Source organism: Pleurodeles waltl, chromosome 4_2 (genome assembly GCF_031143425.1).
Source record: "Pleurodeles waltl isolate 20211129_DDA chromosome 4_2, aPleWal1.hap1.20221129, whole genome shotgun sequence".
NCBI lineage: Eukaryota > Metazoa > Chordata > Amphibia > Caudata > Salamandridae > Pleurodeles > Pleurodeles waltl.
The window spans coordinates 386,880,208-386,902,312 of NC_090443.1; the positions used below are offsets into that span (position 1 = coordinate 386,880,208).

General features: G+C 46.3%; 1 protein-coding gene across 4 annotated transcripts in view; it reads right to left on the bottom strand.

Moving 5' to 3' along the window:
* Positions 1–22,105, bottom strand: part of DNM2 (dynamin 2) — a 658,491-nt gene that overhangs the window by 511,536 nt on the left and 124,850 nt on the right. For all 4 annotated transcript variants that reach the window (XM_069231533.1, XM_069231530.1, XM_069231531.1 and 1 more), the window contains exons 3-4: positions 10,362–10,511; positions 9,077–9,280 (exon numbers count right to left, since the gene is read on the bottom strand). In XM_069231533.1, the coding sequence (XP_069087634.1) occupies positions 9,077–9,280; positions 10,362–10,511 (354 nt within the window). The remainder of the gene's footprint in view (positions 1–9,076; positions 9,281–10,361; positions 10,512–22,105) is intronic.

Here is a 22,105-nt window from a genome sequence, read left to right on the forward strand (position 1 = left end):
GTGAATAAGCCTATTTCTGGCGTGCCCCAAGAGGATAAGATGTCAGAGAGCACTTGGACTTAATACGCACTTGAGCTACTTTAAGTACTAAAGTATAGGAAGACAGGACAGCAATACAGATATTACTTGACAAAAGCCATTACCATACTACTTCAATGTCCCTTGTGAGCATTCTGGATCTCGTACCTCCCCAATGTTCAGCCAGTGCATTAGGGCTGCATTATGTGCCTGGCGAAGGAAGAACTCCCATATGTTGATATGATATTGTTCTGTCAATGGCCATTTACCCTTGGTAACATATCTTCAATTCAAGCCATTAAACTCACTAAAGAAGGATCCATCATGATGGTATTACCTCCCAGGGGTTGTTGCAAAGGGACTCCTCACTACATAATTTTTTCTTGTGGACAACCCAAGAGTGCTGCATGATTGAACAAGATGAAGTTACTCTGAATCCACTGTTGTTCAAGGCACTCCTAAAAAGACTTCATGTGGCACCTGGCATTTAGAACCAGCAAAATGCAGGTGGCCACCAAGCTTAGAACAGAAAAGAATTATCGGAATTTCTGATGGTGAGGAGATGAGATGACATTTGTGCTGGCATATCAACAGTCTCTCCTCTGAAGGAAACAGTGTTGCATTTACAAACTCCAGGGCCACAGTGAATCAGCCTTGTACGGGTATAAGCATGGACCAACTGTGCTGATCTAAAGATCCATCTGTGAGTCAAGGAATAATTTTCCTTTGATCAGGAAGTTGTCTAGGTATAGGTAGATTAAACTTTCTTTAGCAAAACAAAAGAATGAGACTGTCATTTACTTTGAGAACGCACAAGGAACTGACTTCAGCCTGAACCAGAGAATTTTGTTTTGATAATAATTCGAAGTAATCCTGGTTTCTTAAAAAGTGTCTGTGACTCTTCTACTGGAGATGAGAAAAAACACATCCTAAGAGTCTATGACACACACCTAGTCCTTCTTAGTGTAGTTGTTGGAAGATCTGATAAAGTGTCAACATTCAGTGTGTCAGGCATGTTATCTGTAGAGGAAGATGAAGTTGTGGTTCATCCTTCAATAGCCAAATGGGAAACATAACCTCACTTATTTGTTCTCAAGATCCTGGCGATTATGCTCTGACTCCGCTGCTAGATACGAGTCTCAAAGTTGTGGAGTGCATTCTCCAGCTCAAGATCACAGAATGTTACACTCTGTTCTTCAGAGATATCCTGAACGTCAAAAAGATCTCTGGGTCAGATCAGATTAACAAAGTCTTCAACAGATAGAGGGTTGACGGGGTAGTTCCACTTAGTCCTATAGCAAATCAATCAGATTGTAGTCATAGGTGTAGACTATGTTGTGCCACATGTTTTGGTGTAAATATATTTGTGATGGATAGTCTGTAGATCTTTTTTACCTATTGTCTATTTTGGAATAGTTTAGGTATTGCTAGTTGAAATTAAGCCCGAGGGAAATTGTTCTTTTCTGACTGACCCTTCAGCTATGGAAGAGGCAGAAGTCACCCATGTTCCTGTATGTAATAGGACAGTATAGAAACAGGAGAGAAGTGCCTGCCAGTTTCTCCCCAGTGGCTGAACTCCCTGTGTATGTCATACGGGAGCTACTGAATCCATTTATAGTGCTACTCTGAAAGGAATACCACACAAAACGTGATCATGGTTCTTTAACATCTTATTGCCACATGAAAGACATGACAAAAATTGAAGAAATTCTCAGAGAAAACTGAAAGGTGGAAAACCACATGCAGGGAATGAAAAAAAAAAAGTGTGCCTCAAGAAAAAAAAGTGTCTGGAAAGCCAAGATAATATCCTTCAGCGTTGAGTGAGTGGAAAGAAACTATAGGAAAACTGAGTTTAAAGTTAAAAAAAAAAAAAAAAAACCTTTGGAAAAAATATCAGTATTTTGGAATACTTGTTCTGTGAGCACAAAAACCGGCCCAAACCCAACCAAACCAGCTGAGCACGGTGGGACAACCCAATCTCAGTCTCAGGAGATACTTGAAGGTGTAGGGTAATTTTTTATTACATGGTTCCAGAGTAAATGGGAACTTCATTTGCTGCTATATTTGTGTTTCCATGTTAGACATCTTTTTAAAACTTGTATTTTCTATTTAATGGATCAAAACTGGTATTTGCAGTCCAATACGTCCAAGAGACTGAGGAGCCTGACTGGAATTTGGGACAAATATGAGTACATGACCGAGTAACACATTACTAGAACTTCTTGACACTAGCTAAGTATTGTTCCTAATCAATTATTTTATTAGGCACGTTAGATGACAGGTTCCTAGAGAGGATGCCTTTTCAGGACTTGGTTTAGAGACTCCTCTTGGTTAGCAGACTTATCGGGTGTTCCAGTATTACAAATGATCAAACGTTCCAATAAATTAGTTACCAGCAGTGCATAGTGCACCTGACAATTTTCTTTTTTTAGATAACCAAATATTATTGAATTGTCCCAGCAAATAAAATAAGACATACTGGTCTAGGTCTAGGCGCTGTCGATTGACACAAAACAATAGCCACGTAATCACTATATTTCTACCCCTCGCAAGATCTCAAGACAGTTGACCAAGCCATTTTCCCCCGGACCCAGTTATGTTTGTGGGGGCAGCCACGGGCCTCATAGACTGGCTTCTCTTGTTGGGAACCCCAATCCACCCACCTGCACCACTGGGATATTGTAGGAGGAGGAAGTTCTCCGCTAGCTGCTATGTCATGCTTGGCAACCATTAGTGCTGTGCCCAGGAACGTCCTGTCGGCCATCGTACCCCCAGAGCCCTCAAGGACTCCCAATAAAAGCATCAAAGGTAAAAGGGGGAGTTCCCACCCTACCACTTGTCAGTGAACTGCTCTTCCTTCGTGCAGCTCCTCCATCAAGGGCAGCCCGTGTCTGATTGAACTGACCCCAGTCAGGAGCTCGAGACCCTCCGCTATCCGCAGACTCCTGCCTGCGCCTCATCCCTGGTGTCTAGTGGGAGAGCTCTGCTCTTCTGCTAGGCTGCCGTTTTGTGCCTTTTTCCATTTCTGAACTTTTCCATCTTTTCTCTGCTTTTTTCTCGCTTCCACCCTTATTTTTCTTATTTCTCTTATTTTTTCCACTTTCTCACTTCCCCCTCCCCGCCGCTGCTGCCCCCGCGGCACCACCCCCATTTTCGCATAGTTTTCCTGCTCCCGCCTCCCAGCTGTCCTCGCCTTTCCCCCTCTCCCTACATAATGGCGGCCGCTGTGCAGCCGTGCTGCTGGCGTGCAAAGGGCAAGCCAGTCTGTGCCCATCCGTGACCAGCGCCAGGACCCCTGGACCTGCCGCCCGCCCGCCACATCTACACGCCAGCAGCACTCCACGCACGCAGCCCAGGAAGCAACAACAGCTGCAAGCTCTTATTTCCAACTGGCATCCACAGACCCTTCAGCTGCCTCCAAGACCTTGGACCCGGCACAACCCACCCGCAACAAAACGAAGACCCTGAAATGCATCCTCAACATCCACTCCTTCCATAAACACAACACCCAAATCTGGGACCTCCATTACCACCCGGACATCGCTTTGAGACCTGGACCAACACCATCCCAGACAAGGACATTGCCATCGCCATTCCCCAAAGATACAAGATCACCCGAAAGGACTGCCCCAGCAGCCCCACTGGAGGGGGGGGAGTGGGAAGGGGGGGGGGGGGGGAATTGCACATTACGCCATCGTCCACAAGTCCAACATCTGCCTGAGCACACACTCCAAAGACCTCACAAGCCTGATGGAGACCTCCATTTCAAACTTCAGACCAGTTCAACAACCACCCTCAAGGACCCCGCGCACCCTTCTCCGACTGACTGCATCACAGCACAAGCCATCGCAGCCACCAACTATACCCCGCTGGGAGACCTCAACTTCCACCTGACAACCTACAAGACCCCAACACCGTATCCCTCCTAGACAACCTCCACAGCATAGAGCTCTGACAGATCGTTACGGAAACAACATACTCAGCAAGACACACCCTCGACCCCATCTTCACAACAGGAACATCCATCACCTTCAGCCACACCTCCGAACTTCCATGGAGAAACCATCGATGCATCCACTTCACCTTCAACACACCCACCGTCCTCAGACCCCCAGCATCAACCATCTCGCAGAAGCTGGGCAAGAATCACTGACGACCAGCTCACCGTACACATCCCCTCCATCATACAAAAGGACAACCCGAACACCGCACAACGCACCTTTCACAAATGGATCGCCGACTGCACCAACAACACAGCCCCCCTCAAGAAGAACAACAGCAACCATGTCAAGAAAGCCAGCTGGTTCACCGCAGAACTCAGAATCCAGACACACTTGTTGTCGCCTCTAACAAATCTGGAGAAACACCAAATCCACAGAAGGCCAAAACAACTTCAGAGCCGCCACCACCAACTCATCAGAAGCACCAAAAAGAAAGCAAAACAAAATAGAATCTCCTCACATGCACACAACAGCAAGGGGTTCGCCGACCCCAACAGTGAAACAACTGACATCCCACCCTCACAGAATCTCTGCGACAAACTCAACACTTACTTCCACCACAAAATCAAGACCATCTATGACAGCTTCAACAAAAACAACCCACACACAGAACCCCATCTACCGGAACCGGAAACCAACAATCACCAACTTGACCCCTCCCCCACTCACCACCGAAGACACTCTGAAGTCTATGACGTATATACACACTAGGGCATCCACAGACCCATGTCCCCACCACATCTTCAACAGAGCTGCTGAAAACATCGCCCCCAAGATCCACCTCACCATCAACCGCTGTCTTGCTGTCGCCTCCTTCCCTGACTACTGCAAACACGCCGAGATCAACCCCCTCCTCAAGAAACCCTCTGCAGACACCACCCACCTCAAAAACTTCAGGCCCATCTACCTGCTCCCATTTCCAGTGAGAGTCATCGAGAAAGCCATCAACAGCTAACTCACCACTTTTTCTAGAAGACCACAACATCCTCGACGCCTCCCAATCCGGATTCAGAAAAAAAAAAACGTAGCACGAAATAGCCCTCCTGGCAGCAACCGACAGCATCCGCTCCCTGCTTAACAAGGGTGAGACGGCGGCACTCATCCTGCTATATCTATCAGCAGCCTTCAACACAGTCTCCCACCACACCCTGATACGCAGACTTCACGAAGGCGGCATCATAGACAAGGCCCTCGACTGGATCCAGGCCTTCCTCTCCGGCAGAACCCAATGAGTAAGACTCTTCCCCCTTCCTCTCGGACCCCACACCTACCACCATTGGAGCTCCCCAGGGCTCCTCCCTCAGCCCTACTCTGTTCAACGTCTGCATGTCCCCGCTGGCTGCCATGGTCAGCTACGGAATCAACATTGTCTCCTACGCCGACGACACTTAACTCATCCTCTCCCTATCCAACAAATCAAACACAGCCAGATACAACTTCCAAGAAGGCATGGGAGCAGTCGCCAACTGGATGAAAAACAGCTGCCTTCAACTCAACGCGAACAAATCAGAAGTGCTCATCATGTGCTCCCAACCTGACGCGTGGAACGACTCCTGGTGGCAACCCTCCCTCGTAAGCCCACCCACCCCCACGAACCAAGCCCAAAACCTCAGGATCATCCTGGACTCCAGATTCAACATGGACCACCAAATCAGATCAGTCACATCCACCTGCTTCCGCACCCTCCGTCTCCTACGCAAGACCTTCAAATGGATCTCCCTCAAACACAGAAAGACCGTCACACACGCCCTCATCACGAGCAGACTGGACTACGGCAACGCGCTCTACGCCGGGATCAACAAGAAACTCACCCCCAAACTACAGAACAGCCAGAACGCCGCCACCAGACTGGTCCTTGACCTGCTGTGACACTGCCACATCTCTCAACATCTGTGCACACTTTACTGGCTCCCAACAGAGAAAAGAATCACCTTCAAGATCCTCATCCACTCGCACAAAGCCCTCCCCGACACTGGAACAGCCTACCTGAACAGGCGACTCAACCTCCACGTACCCCAAAGGACCCTATGAATAGCCTAGCTCTCCGTCGCCGAAGTACCATGCATCTAGAACACAACAGGGGGACGCTCTTCCTCCCACATCGCAGCCACAGCCTGGAACGCCCTCCTGCTCCACCTCAGGCAGATCACCCCCTCCTAAACCTAACGAAGGAACTGAAGAATTGACTTTTTGGAGAACCACCTCAATGATGGATGCTACACGACCTCCCTCACCCCCAGCGCCTTGAGACTTTTACGGGTGAGTAGCCGCGCTTGACAAACCCTGATTGACTGATTGACCACTGCAAATAACTCACCCATCACCGCTGTCCAGAACCTCTGGACCGCAGGACACACCCATACCATATGACAGAAGTCAGCAGGGGCTTCACCGCAATGGGGGTAGGTTGGTTTAGAGAGGAAGCCTGCACAATGCAGTCTAGCTGGGGTGAGGTAGGCATTATACAAATAGTATGTTAGAGTTACGCAAAGTTTAGAGAATATGGTGATGGTTCTGGGTGCCATAAGGGCATTTTGCCAATGCATCTGACAATTTTCCAAGGTGCAGTATGCTTCTTCTACTCAACAATGCCCTTGAAAACAAAACATCCAACATTATTGATGACTGAAACAAGAGAAGGAAGCTCAGGTGAGCAGTGGAATGGAAGAAAGGAGAATGCATTGTAGGTTTCTGGTGTGGCAGGGTAGGACACTGGTCTAATTGCAAAGCATGCTTTCTGCCACATTAGTGGACAAACAGCAGGTGTGCTAGAAACCTAAAAAAATATACAAAAGCAATCACTTGCGTTTTGAACTCATCGTCTGGTTCTGTCTTCTTTCGCTATGCAGTTAAGTGAGCATTGTCTACAGAGGAACTTATTACATTACAGAATATGAAGGGTAGTAGTTATTGTCTGACAACTGCCTTGCCTAGATTTCAAATGTCATTTTTCACACTTCCTCTATAAAAAAAAGAATGTAACTAAAGTGTCATCAGCTCTGTCAATGTACCTTCACTGTGGCCCTTTCACTGCTCTACCAATGAACCTACCACACTTTGTTTCTTTTTTTAACCAAAGCACTACACTTTTGGTCTATACAAAGCTGGGTCAAACAGTCCATCTTGATCAATACACTGTTGTCAAGGCAGCTTAATTTTAAACTTCAAAATATTGTGGGAAGCCATATTATATATATATAGTATGGTCTGGCGAAGAGGTCACTGCGTACTGGAAACGGTTAGTGCAGCGAAGGTCTTGGATTACAAACATCCATATAAGTGCAACCCCTACACTCTGTAAAGTAGGCAACATTCAACAATCCAGAAGCATCAAAATGCAGCACTGGTTCGCTGTGCTGTGATTACTTTTAGCAGAATGACCGATGGGGATAAACTGGATCAGGTTGAAACGGCCAACTACAGGGTCCTCGGAATGGGATCTGGTGGAATGGTCGGTGGCTTAGGAGGTTAGAATGCAGGATTTTAGGATTGGTGAGAGAACGGAGGACATACTCCTGTAGTCCACAATGATACAGCTTATGACGGAAAAAGGAGCAAGATGATGCCCCAAGTGGGGTAACAGAACAAATGGAAATAGAGGTGCAGTATCCCTGATGCCCTGAATGTGGGAGACAAATGGGGGCCTGAGGGGCTGCGGCATGAGTGCAAGTCATAATGGTGCATCATGGTTTTCAACAATCCCAACTAAAGGCATGTTACTGCTGGTGGCTCATTGGGGGAGATTATTTGTATCTAGGAGAATGCAATATCATAATAGTACAATGGAATCTAACGCAATGTATGCATTTTGAGTGCACCCCATCCACACAGTGAGATGCTCATGTAAGTACTAGGTAAAACAACACGTCTGTAATGCTTTTCTAATTTATATACTGTTAAAATAAACATCCAAAAACTCACATATATTACAACCAAAGCACCTTTACTTTGACCCATGCAGGACTGCCGGCACCTTCGCCCTAAAACCCTACAAAGTGCTGCTATTTTGTCCCATACAGCTTTGACATTGTACCACCATTTTGTGGCACACAGCTCTGAATAGAGAGCTTGATACTGGCACAAACGCAGCTCTGTAAATACATCTCCATTCTGATCTTACATAGATTTATCATTTCACCTATACTAGACCCCCAATAAAGATTTGGAAGTTGTAAGTAACATAGCCCTGCTAACGCATCTCCATTTTGAACCAAGCACAGCCACCACAAATTCCACTTCATTCTGACCAACGCACAACTCATCCAATGCATCGTGTTTTGATTCACACACCGTTCTATAAATGCACTCTTTTCACATACATAAGTAGCTCAAGGAAAACTCCATTTTGAACATGCAGCTCTCTCAAAGGACCAAAATCGCAACATGTTTGGTCCCCTCCTCCTTCTATTCCAAACACCCTAGAGAACAGATAATGGGCAAGCCATGTGTTTAAGCAAGTACAATTAAACATGCTGTCATTCGTGCTTCTACGTTATTTGAGTGTGTCAATAACTGCCATGCTCGAACGTTATCTCAATGGTCACGTGGTGTGGAGGTCACCAGGTCAGTGTTCAGCAAGCTCTCTTCCATGATATTAACTGCTAATACATAGCAGTATATTCCATGCTGCTTAAAGAGTGTCACTTTGGAAAGTGGAAGGAGGAAAACTGACAGGAAAGGCCGTCAAACATCACTGCTTTTCTCTGCCATTTGCACCTATTCTGGGACAGGCTCTACCAGCAGAATCCAAAGTTCCAGACTACAACTGAAGGAAGGGAAAGCTAGGATCCTATTACACAAGCTGTTTTAACCTGTTTCGCAAAGTCAGAACCCGCTTAGAACATAAAAAGCATAATTTAACTACTTTGCTACACAACTAGCTGAGATACAAGAATGCACAAATTTATAAAAATAATAATAATATTATTTTTTTTTAAAGACAATGAATAAACAGAGACAAAGTCTACAAACACACGCCCTTCCAACCTCAGCTCATGTTAGCATGACTGTCTACATTTATGGCAAGAAAAAGCGGACCTTAGATCTCGGAAGCGTACCTTGAGGATCCACCTCCTTTGCCAGCTTTAGGGCATCCGAGTTGGCCAGGTCACTGTTGGCAGGGGTGACGGCCAGGATCAGGCAGCTCTCGCGGCTGATAAACTGAAGGATCATTTCCTTAATCTGGTATTCAATGTCTGCCGGCTGGTCGCCCACTGGCACCTTGGTGATACCGGGAAGGTCGATTAGCGTCAGATTCAAGACTGCATGGATTGGGGGTAAAAATAGAAAGTCACACCCACAGAAAAAAAATGAAAAATCAAAATATATAGCGTTCGGGTGCCTTTAACCGGTTTTTGCGCAGCAGAACTGCAGAATATAATCATCATGTGTTTCACTTCGGTTTAGGTGATGCGTAGTAAAATACAATTAAGCCACATTGCGAAACATAACAAGCACTGGCAATGTCAATAAGTCTCAGGTATGAAATCTATTAGGTTCCCCACTGTTTTTTTGCCGTGCTGTACAACATCGTGGCTGCTGTGCTGCATGGCTATAAAATAAATCACACAGATGAAGCCCATGCATCACTTTATAGGCATGCACATATTCAACAAGCATGCATGCCTGAAAAATTAATTTATTTGTAATAACCAATCTGAGGTGGATCATAAAAAGCAGTGTGAAATCTCTTTAAAAAAAATTAAATTGATGAGAGGGTTGCAGAAAAGGAGAAGCAACACAGCGGCTGGGGAAGAAGCAACACAAGCGGAAGAACATGGGACAAAGAGAAACACAAGGGCGAAAGAGAGCAACTTTGAGTATGAGGTGGGGAGAGCCACAATGGGGAGAGAAGCACAACACCTGCAGGTTAGGGTGAGAACTTCATATGCGAAAGGGAGAAATGTGAAGGAGGGTGGAGGAAAATAAATAAGGAGGACAGTTGGAAAATGCATGCACTCTAATAGGGTGCCTACACAAAAAGAAAAACGTAGTTCCAAGAGCAAGCAGTGGAAGCACAGAAGCCAGTCAATCAAAATGGTAAATAAACTAAGCCCATGGGAGTGACAAACACAAGACTGACAAGCTGGGACACAAAAAGCCATTCAATAAGAAGTAAGCAATGGGCAGGCTGCAAACCCATGTAAGTTCTTGGTAAACCCACAATGTTTCTTTAGCAACCAGACAAGCTGTGCTGCCTGGTAGGCTCAACCTCAAAAGGTGCCTGCTACATATCATACCATAGAGGACAAGAAGTCACGCGCCAAAGGGTCTGCAATTTTTAACCAAGAAGGATACGACCAAAGCTTAAGGATCTTATTTCTGGCTTGACACCACACTCACCATGAGGGGAGTAGACACGAAGGTTGATGGGGATGGGGGAGATCCCTTTGTTTGTTCCAGTGGCGCGCTCAGTTTCAGCCTCGATCTCCTGGCGGACCTCATCAAAGTCTGTAAACTTTTTCGATTTACAATGCAAGAACTCAGCATATTCTACATGAGAAAAGGAAAGAGAAAAAAAAACCAACAAAAACAGGTCAGATAGTCAACATCAACGGTCGCGTACACAATAGCATCTTTTTGGGGTGTTCCTTGAATGCAATAATACAGGTTTAAGTCCACTTGGCGACTTGAGTATGTTTAAGGCAACTACATAAGTCATGCCACTTACTTCACTTTACTTTGTTCAACCAGCAGTTGACAGATTTACATGAGTGTCTCCAGTTTCTTTTCATCTGAGGTCAGTCAACAAAACTAGGATTTCTAGATTAGGGTATTATGAGAATTTGATGCTTACAAAAGTGAATTTTGTATGCAATCGCTAAATTCCATCAAGGATTATCCAAAACAATACACTGGTTAAACGTTAGGAATCATTAATATGTATGTTTCCCCTGCTTCTCAATGTTTTCAAGCAAACTAGAGATGTGACAATATTTTGTAGTGGCGAGAGACTGGCTCTGCTGGCCTAGCCTACACCTCAAAGTGTACCCCCACCTACAGTGAAAGATGACTACTGTTCCTTCACCACCAGGCTACAATGAGAATGCTTGATGGAGCTGGAAAACAGAAATTCTAGATTGCTCAGGTACAAGTTTGCAGAGCCTCTTGGAAAAAAATACTGTACATCCTGCTGTAACATATCTTTCTTTTTCCCCTTGTGCTAATATACTATATGTCATGACTGGACAAACTGCATGGCATACAAGATTGTGGATGCCCGCAACAAGACAAACACCATTGTTATATTTGGAGTCAGAGTTGCCTCCAAGCACTTTTGCACTCGCCTTGCTTCTGGGGTGCAGTGTACATTCATTACAAAGACCAGCCTGTAACAAAAGTGACAAAATTTGTTTCAGCTGCCATCAGCTCTGATACTCCTGTTCACTGAGGTGCGTTAGATTCCAGAGAATAATCGTTGGTCTTTCTGATCACCTCTCACGGAATAGCACAGAATGCTAGTCACATTAAGTGCCTTCCTACAAAAACACTATAAATATCTGTATCATCGAATCTCTGCTCCAGAAGAACTGTGGACTTTCACACACAGCTTAGGGGTAACTGTTCTACGTTTTGTTGTCATATATAAAAAATAAGATTTTCTTAAAGTACACATTTTGACTCGATAATCTTTTATTAGACAGGGATGTGGCCAAGATGGTGGTCACTACAAATGTATTCTAGAGTACTCCGGCCCAGAACAAACTTATATCCTTCATCATGCTCTGGGTCCCAACTGGGGGACACCCACTACTGTGAGGATGACAACCCCGCCCCAACCAGCATTACATAGGACCCCAGCTTCAAAAGTATTCCATGAGGGCCTGAAGCTCATGTGGTGTTTAAGAGGTTGGCGGTGGGGGCCAGCAGCTTTATTGACCACCACATGACCTGCGTTCTCCACCTGGTGTGGCTTGGTGCAGACTTGTGCGGCGAGGCCCTCTATCGTGGAGATACAGAAGGGGACCCTGCAGAGCAGACTTGGGGCCGGACCTCATTTCTGTCTGCCCTGCATAGGATTGAGTGACCACACTAAAGGGACTGGGAGTTGGGGCCTACCGCATGGCTCCGCTGCGAGGATGAGTGTGTGGCCAGAGCTGATGGGCTTCTCTATGAGGTACACTGTGTCCTGACTAATGCAGTGAGGTCCTGTACACTTAGGGGACCTCCCAGGCACACCCTACCTAGCCTATTTACAGTATGCTTTCCTGTGGACCCTTGCCCCCTCCCCTCTCTGTTTTCATCATTGCTGAACCACCAGGTGTGTCTCATAGGACAGATTCGGACCCCATAGCACTCCCCTTGGGCCATACATGGCAGCCGTGCAGCTGGCCCCCATGACTGGGGAAAATGTTACAATCTGTAGGAGACAGCCCTCGGGTGGGGCTCGGGGGCCCTGATGGACAGGTTAGCCCTCTCGGGGATGCTTACAAGTATCAGGTAGCACTGTGGCCATGATGGTGAAACTTCAATCCTACAGAAATCCTGCCCCAGGTGTTGGGGAGGATTCAGGTCTGGCCACCCCTCCTGATTGTGACAATCTTGAGACCACTCTACTTGGTCGATTTGCCCAGTTTGAGAAAATTCTGCATGCAATCCTGGACATTAAAACCATGCTGGAATCCAAGATTGCTGTTGTCTCCTCAGCTGTGAACCTCCACCATGCACACCACAGAAAGCTGGAATAGTGTGTGGATGAATTTGAATTCACCTTGACCTTGATGCGACCCATGCTACAAGATCTCCAAGTCCATTTGAAGGACTTGAAGACCGAAGTGACCTCCCTCCAATGCCAGGTTTAAGAAGAAGCGCTTGAGGTGCAGCAATGTATTCCTGATCGCTCAGAGGGCCAGAGCATGGTACTCTTCCTCGAACGCTGGCTGATGTTCACTGTACTGGAAGACAAGTTGCTAAGTTCTTTGCTATGGAGCGGGCACTTTGGCAGCCGGGAAGGCCGCCTCTGCTGGGTGACTCTGATCTCTATTGCAGGGGGTCTCCAAGGGACCTGGGTTGACACCGCAACTAGCAGACGATTTGCTTTAAAGGGTGGAGGCTGTTCCTAGCTCTCTTATGTTACTGATTTTTAACTGGCTATGGCTGGGTGCCCAGTGGAGCTCCTAGCCAGGGTGAGAGGGAACTGTGTGTGTTTTTCTGTTTTTTTTTCCACTCCACAGCTGGAGTCTCATATTTATGTTGTTATGGCATGGCTCGATCCTGCACTAATCGCACACATCTAGGCAGGGTGCATAGGGGTACCAGAACATTGGAACTAGGCTAGGAGGCGTTGGCCTTGCAGGCTACAATTTCTCGCTTTTTACAAGTACACTTTTAGGGCACACCAACATGCATCCCCACCCTACACTATAACATGCTGATGTGAAATGTGTGGGGCATGGCCAATCCCACAGAGATACCAGGTGCATGCTTAACTTAAGTGTAGAGACGCATAAGTCACTTTCCTCCATGAGACACACTTGAGACAGTTGCATAAGGGTGGTACAAAGTGGAAGGGACAGGTATAAAGAACTATGACATCAGCATATGCAAAGAGGTTGCTCATTTGGATCACCTCATGGGTCTCATTTAGGCATATATACAGGATTGATGCAGAGAGCAGGTATGTAATAGTGGAGGGCCAAATTAATAGGGCGCCAGTAACTGTGGTGGGGGTTTACACCCCCAACACTGATTACTCTGCTTTTTTAGACCTTCTCATCACGGTGCTCTTTCGAGACCCATACACTCTGATTATGGAGTGACAATTATAACTGTGTTCCAGATGTCACGCGGACCATTTCACTCCTCCCCTGAATGGTGTCCTAGGTATTTAACATCACAATGCTACTGGAATGCGATGGCTCACAGGCATGTGTACGATGTGTGGTGGCTATGCCATCCAGACTATTGCGTTTTCATTTTATTGCCCACTTCATGACCTTCGCACTAGGCTTGATCTGTTTCTCTGCAGTGAACTGCTGGGCATGCAGGTGGATAGGGCGGAGTACTTGTGGTGCAGCACTTTGACCATTGCCCACTGCCAAAGTTATGCCACGGGTGGATGCAATCTAATATACCAACCTGGCAGCTTCAGACTGAGGCACTGTTGGAGTTCCCATTTAGGGAGACCATATACACGAATACAGGTCAGTACGTAAAGCTCAACAGGGACACAAACCCTACCAGAGCACTGGAATGGGATGCCCACAAGGTGGTAATGCAAGACCACTCTTGACTGGGGGAAAGGGGAGGATGGGGAGTACATAAAACCCTGAGCAGGAAACTAGTAGACCTGGAGCACGAGCAGAGACTACTAGAAAAGTAGGTGTCCCGGCAATCGGGTGAGCTGGAATGACCCCAACAGCTATGCCATAATCAAAGGGAACTGGAAACACACTTGGGATGCCATGACTACAGACATCACCTTTCCCTTCTTCATGAAGGAGGTAGCTTGGGCAGCCTCCTGGATAAGGAAGAACAGACTCGCCCACCCGTAGGAGACATCAGGCAGGTGGATGGCACAGTGGTCAATAAGCAGGTGGCCATTAATTCCACTTCTGCTGAGTACTATTGCTCCCTTTATGATGCTATAGACAGTCCCCCGCTGATATAATTTGGGGATTTCTGCAGGGGATCGGATTGTCCCTCCAATTCGACCCCCTCCAACTCAAAGAGGAGCATGTGGTGATTGCGCAAATTGCCTGGAACAAAACTCTGGGGACAGGTGGCTTCCCGGTTAAATACTATGCCGCCTTCAGCATGTACCTTTCCCAGAGGTTACTGGAGGTGTTTAATGAGGCTAGGATGAGGGGCCAACGTCCAGATTCACTTCGCAAGGTGCTGATAGTGTTCTTAACCAAGCCAGGCTGTGACCCTCTTGATAACTGCTCCTACCACCCGCTTTCCCTTTCAAACCTAGACTACAAAATATTGGGTAAGGTCCTGACCAACAGGCTTTTATCCACTGTCTGCACCCTTGCGCACGAAGACCAATCTGGGTTTCTCAACAGAGACAATACCTTCCTCAACATACGTCGATTGCTCTGCCTGATAAAAGGCCACCCTAAGTGAGATGAGAGAACAGGTGGAGGTGTTGCGTGATACAGAGAAGGCGTTCGATTCCCTAGAGTGGGACTTCCTACTGGAGGCACTGGAAGGCATGGCGTCAGACTGGTCTACCTCATTTGGATCCATGCTCTGTCTAAGAACCCAATGGCGAGAGTCAAGCTAGGCAAACTATCTCCGAATGCTTTGACATTTGGAGGGGCACCCAGCAGGGCTGTCCCATCTCAGCTGATCCTTGTGCTGTCCATGGCCTGTAGCTTACATCAACATATGATGCAGACAGGGCTACCAGTGAACAATGAATATCACATTGTCTCACTATAAGTGGATGATGCCCTCATCTACTTTTTCCATGCCACAGCCTCCCTGACAGCGCTGGAGGAATTCAGGACTGTGTCGGGCCTCAGGGTGAAATGAGTTAGGTCCTGTCTATTTACCCTCTCCCTGGTCCCAGAGTCCAAACGAGGGGCTCTGCCTTGGTTCTGGCTCAAATGGTGCCATGACACATTTAACTACATGGGTGTCTAGATACATTACCGGACTGTAACCTTCTGGAGGGAAATGTGGGCAGGGCCTTGGGCTCGATCCATGTACCTCCCATTTTGGTTGTCTTTGCCACTATCTCTGCTGCGCCATGTGACAACCTCCAGGATGCTTATCCTACCCCCGGCTCCTGAACTTCTTTGCTGTGCTCTCGCTCTTGATGTCTAGCTACTTCTTTCAGGACCTTCATGGTCTGCTGCTGGGGTTCGAGTAGTAGGCAGATGGCAATTCCCATCCTCCCAACGCCTCCTGCTTGTGGGCGGTCTCAGTGCCCCAATTATGAATAGTACTAGGTAGTGTTGCAGTGGCCGCTGCGCTGAATAGGCACAGCCTCCTGCTCTGAGAAGATCGAGATCTGTACGTTTTTTGGAGGGAGGCACACATACACGTGATGGACAGATCTTAAGACCTGGCTGCCACATGAGACGCATCAGATGAGGGTAACGCTGCATTATTGGCACACGCATGTACACAGCATGAATCCCCATCCTGCATACTCCCTACTGATCTCTATTTGGCATGTGCCGCCCCTTCGCGAGGTGGGCCGAACCTATGATTTGACACCTTGGAGAGAGGCAGCCATCAATCAAGTGTGGGGGGGGGGCTGAACGTATTCCTGTAGGGGTTAATCACGCCCTTTTGTGAGATTGTGGACATGTATGTGATCGCAGTGGGTAATTTGTTATAGTATCAATGTGTACACCATGCAATTACTACAGAATGGGGCTAGGGAGGGTTGAACTGCCCCAGCATTCTGCATGCCATCCTGTCATACGGTAGTACACAGAAAACTATTGCAGCCATTTATGTTGCACTGTGTTTGTCCTGTTGTATGGCAGACAATAGAGCTAAAAGCCAGCTGGACAGCAGACCTTCCGGAGCAGGTCACAGATAGTCTTTGGTCCTGGGAGCACAGACAGGTCAAGAAGGTTTTGCGCAACTCAAGCTTTCACTACATGCAGTTTAATTATTTACATCAGGTTACCTAACACCACATCAAATGCACGTTTTCCATAGTCTCCCCTGAATGTCTCAGATGCAGAACACCTGAAGTGGGCATTTACCATAGTCTGGCAGCGTGCGGTAGTACGAGGGGACTGGCGAGGTCACAAGTATAACTGCTGCAGCGGTGCAACACTTGCTCCTGCCCTCACCTGAATCATGCCTCCTTGGGCTTTGACCCAGGATAAAGGGGATAAGTACCTGCAAAGATTTATTGATATTGCTTTTGTTTACTTCAAGGAGCAGATTGCCATGTCCTTGAAACTGCACAACAGCCCTGACATACACTGCTGGGTCTCCACATTGCTGCAGAGGGCAAAAGCCAAGTCATCCCAGTTACACGCACACACAAGGAAGTGGAGCTGCCAGAGGTTGAAGCTGGGATACATACATTAGTATGTAGTAACTCAGAAGCGAAGAATGACACATCTACTTTGAGCATTACCCCAAGTCCTTGGATCCCATTTTTCCATCCACATAATCAATTGTCATGGGGTAGAGGAGGCGGACACTGTGCCCCATGCGGGCTCCACGTCTAGTTTTGGTTTCAAATTCACTGTGCCTCATCACCCTGCATCTGTGGGGGTGAGCACCAATGGATTGGAGGTTCTGATAAGGTTTGTTCCCCCTGGCGGGGTACACACTGCTGTTGGCCAGTAAGACCCCTTGCTATTGTCACGATCTGCCTCTTAGGTGCCAGTGGGTAGATGTCTTAGTGTGCCCCTTCCGGTTGGGTTGCACCCCTCCGTTGAGTTATATTCCCAAGTTCCCATTAGTTGTGACTACACCAGTGCAGATGTCTTCTTCTATGTGTCTGATGACTACACCCTGAGACAGAGTAGTGGCATCTTCAAATTCACGGAGACTCCACTGTTTGTTTGCCACTCGATTTTGATACGCTGCCATGTGTAAATGGCTCATTGTCAATGTAATCATTTTGGTTAATGTCTGCGTCTAAAACTGTTAGACCTGACAGCATTAGGATAGTCACTCCCTAACTTTTTGCTTCCTCCCTCCATTTTTCTGATCCGGCATTTGCTGGTTTTAGTACTCTGTGCACTTTACCACCATTGACTAGTGCTAAAGTGCATCCACTCTCTCCTCTAAATATTGCAACATTGCTTCCTACCCAACTGCCATATTTATTTAATTTACTGGTAAGACCCCAGTAAAGTGCACTAGAGGTGTCCAGGGTCTGTAAATTAAATGCTACCAGTGGGCCTGCAGCACTTCTTGTCCCCCCCCCCCCCCCACATAAGTAGCGTCATAACGATGTCTAAGGCCTGCCATTGCAAGGCCTGTGTGTGCAGTTTCACTGTCACTTCGACTTGCCATTTAAAAGCTACTTGTCAAGCCTTAAACTCCCCTTTTTCTACATATAGGGAGGCCCTAGGTAACCCTAGGGCAGGGTGCTATGTAAGAAAAAGGCAGGTCATATACTTATGCGTTTTTACATGTCCTGGTAGGGGAAAACTCACAAATTTGTTTCCCACTTCTGTGAGACCTGCTCCTCTTATAGGCCAGCATTAGAACTTCCCTTGATTACTTTTAAGTGGTAGATTCTGATCTGAAAGGAATAGCCCTGTCATGTTTAGTGTGGTCAGAATGGTAACAGAAAATCCTGCTTACTGGTAAAGTTGGATTTAATATTACTATTTTAAAAATTCCACTTTTAAATATTGGGCATTTCTCTGCACTTACTGCCATCTGTGCCTTACAGCTGGTCTATAATCCCCTTCTGGTCTCTGCTGGTTAACAGCTCCCCTTGTGCATTCCACACAGAGAACCATTAGCATAGGACACCCACTCACATCTGCATTCATCTACATACTTAACAGGTCTCCCTAGACAGGACAGGTGGAGGGTCTCTCTCTTGCACTTCAAAGGCCAGTGGCCTGCCCTTACACAAAGGACTGATAACAATCCCCCCCCCCCCCACAGGGATCTGACAAACAGGACTGGGCTTAAAGGGGACCTTGTGGACCTCAAAACCACTCTTTGAAGTTTCTCCCATTTCAAAGGTACGTTTGGGTATATATACTGGGTCTCTGACCTCACCAAATCAGACACTTCTGGATCTACACCTGGACTCTGTCAGAGGGACTGCCTGGCTGCCCAAAGGACTCATCTGGCCTGCTTTGCTGAGAAGGACTGCTGCCCTGCTTGATGCCCTGCTGCCTGCTGGCCCTGACCCTCCTGGAAGGACTCTGCCTTCCCCACAAGTGCTCTCCAAGGGCTTGGCTTGAGCTTGCCTCCTGTTCTGAAGTCTCAGGGCCACAAAGACTTCACCCCAGAGAAGAAAACCCCAGTGCATTAGAAAATCTATGCAACACCTGCAGAAATTGACGCAGCGCCTGCCTTGCGGCTGAAAATTTGCTGCATCGCAAACCGGATCAACATAGCGCCTGCTCCTTTGTATCAGCGCGGCAAGGATTTCCAATGTATCATCCCCAGGCATCAAAATAGCCCTGCATCGCAGTGAGGATGCAATACTGTGCTCCTGGAAATGGACGCATCAGCTTGCAGCGTGGAAAGAAGTGACGCATCATCTGTGTTGCACCAGGGAAATCAGACACAGCGCCTTATTTTTCAACGCATCTCCTCCTCTGTGGCCCCTGTGCGTTGTTATTTTTGACGCATCCCAAGTACTGCGAGTTACAAGGATACAACCATTCTTAAGGATTGATACTCTTTTAAACCTTTAAAAAGTGATATCTCAACTTGTGCATATTCGATTTTTGATCTTATTTTATTCAGATAAATAACTATTTTCCTAAACTGGTGTGGAGTACTTTTTGTGGTGTTTTTACTGTGTTACTGTATGAGTTATTGCACAAATGCTTTACACATTGCCTTCTAAGGTAAGTCTGCCTGCTCTGTGCCAAGCTACCAGAGGGTGAGCACAGGATAATTTGGATTGTGTTGTGACTTACCCTGACTAGGATTGTGGTCCCTACTTGGGAAATGGTGTATACCTCTGCCAACTAGAGACCAAATTCCTAACAAAAAAACAATAAAGGTATCAAAAGAAACTTTTATTATACTGCTGTTTGTTCTTGAGCCTGAAAACAAAATGCTAATCAAGCCTAAACCTTTGAGTGTTTGATCACACTACACTCCAGCAAGTCAAGAAGTAGGAATACATGAGCTGCGGAAAAGTAATGTAAGTCTTGGGCCTCAGTGCTGTTCAGCAGTTACTCAGCAGAGCTGCTTAAAGACCACAGACTGCCCCAAGACCTTGGGAAATGGCCTAATAAAGTAACACTTAGTTTTTTTAAGTAATTTTAACTATAACTTTTTGTCTTAACATAATTTGTTTGCGTTTTGATATCTTTTATATATTGTCTACATTAGTTGTGTAATTTAGATGTGAATATTTTACTATCTTACTTTATATTAATTTTCAGAAGTGTTTTGTTTTAATTTTGTTATTGGAATATCTTTTGATTATTGAATGTTTTTGTTCTCATCTAGTTATCACCACTGTTGCATTTTATATTGCTCTCTGTAGCAACCATTTAAAGGTTGCCATCACTGCTTTTTTAGATTTTTTGTTATTAATATGCCTTAATGACATCCTAAAATGTACAACCATACTCTTGCATATAACCATGCAACAGTTGAGGCCAGACGTACATAATCACCAACCAAACCACCCAAATAAAAAGTCAACATCCATGTTTCTCAAATTTGAATGCTGAAAAAGCATTCTTGGGACATAAAAGACCACTTATTCCTGATCCTTACACTTTTACCCCATGCCACACTCTTAAAAACAGACCACTCTGCAGAGCTGATTCCATCCTCTGACTGTGCTCAAGGGGAATTCCTCAAATGGAATGAAGTTAAGGAGAGGGGAAGTCTTCATCCCTACCAACTCATCAATGGAGTATTTCTATACTGTGCCACACACTGTAGCAGCTCTTGCTTTAATAAGCACACAAAAACAGACACCAAGGCCTGAAAGGCCATGGAAACAAAACACCCAAGTTCCACTTTACAACACTTCCCAAAGCCCCCGTGGCCAGCACTCTGCCCACCCCATCACGCCCTCTGCTTCTCCCTGTCTTCCGCCTTACTTTCCCCTCAATTTCCCAAACTGAGCCACGACCAGTTAGATACCAAAGGTAACACAGGGGCAGCAATGTCAACTGGCTCCTCCTTGTTGGGCAGCCCTACTACAGCAACCATCAGCAGAGGTGACACTGTCAGAGAGAGATAAAGGATGACATAGGAAGTGCAGTGTGTCAATCTGACTCACCATGCAAGGCAACCTGTCAGCATCACAAGACAGCTATACTGCACACTCACATAGGTTCAGCAGGAAGCCACCCTGCATGGTGTACACACACACACACACACACACACACACACACACACACACTTCACAGAAAGAGGAATCTAATTTAGAACAACCCTGGAAGCAGTTGCAAAGAGGCATGTGGTGTTAGGAGTGGAGCTTGGAGCACTTACCATAAGAGGGAGTGCTTCCAGGATGCCGTTTCTGGAATTCTATAAGGAGCATTTCCATGGCTGAGTGCACACCCATCAACACTGGTTGTTGTAGGGCTAGAGCTGCCATTTGTACATCACACTTTCAGGTCCCCAACTGTTTTTTTTTTGCTCACTTTGCAATTTTTCTTTTAACTAGTCCTTTTCGTTTGTTTTAGAAAGCATTTATCCTTTGCTTCAGATTCATTTGGATTTCACAGACTCTATATGTGGGGTATGCACAGTAGGTACTAGATAGAGTTTCTAGGTCTTTCCGGTCTTCCAGTAACAAGCCTCTGTGCCACACCTGGTAAATGAAACTTCTATGTGAAAGGAAATATGATTGCTTGATATTTCATATATAGCTGTCATATTGAACAAATTCTATCCAGCGAAGTGAATCTTTCCTACGAATTGTGAAGAAACTTGCACCTATTTACTGGATCTGGGACAGTGAATATCACAGCAGAGAAGTCCTTGCACTAGCATTGCTTTCTCTCCATCTAAACCCCCCATTTCCCATTTCTAGAAGTGGGAGTAGCATGAAAGTGTTCCATAAATGCCAACATTTTAGAAGAGGAAAGTGGGAGAGTTCAAAATAATAATCAGGGGAATGTATTTCTCCCAAAGACTTCTATTGAATAAGAGAATTTTCAGGGAGGAGACAGGAGTCTACCGCCTGAATCTGGTCTATTGGCATGTATGGTGTTTCCCCCATTAGGCAGGAGTGGTGAACTCACATCAGCAGTGTGTCTGATGGCCTTTGGTTTCCTAGTTTAGCCTGACACAGCCTAATGGAGTAGACAAATCAAGTGGGCATAGCGACAGACAGGACAAGGATTAAGTAAGCAGAGGAAGTCAAACCCTTTCAGCACATGCAGTGATCTCCCCTCGAACAGCCAGTCACTTCTCTAGACTGTATCCCTTTTTTCTTACTTCTTTGTGATTTCAAGCAAGAACAAACCAACTAAACACAAAATGATTATTGC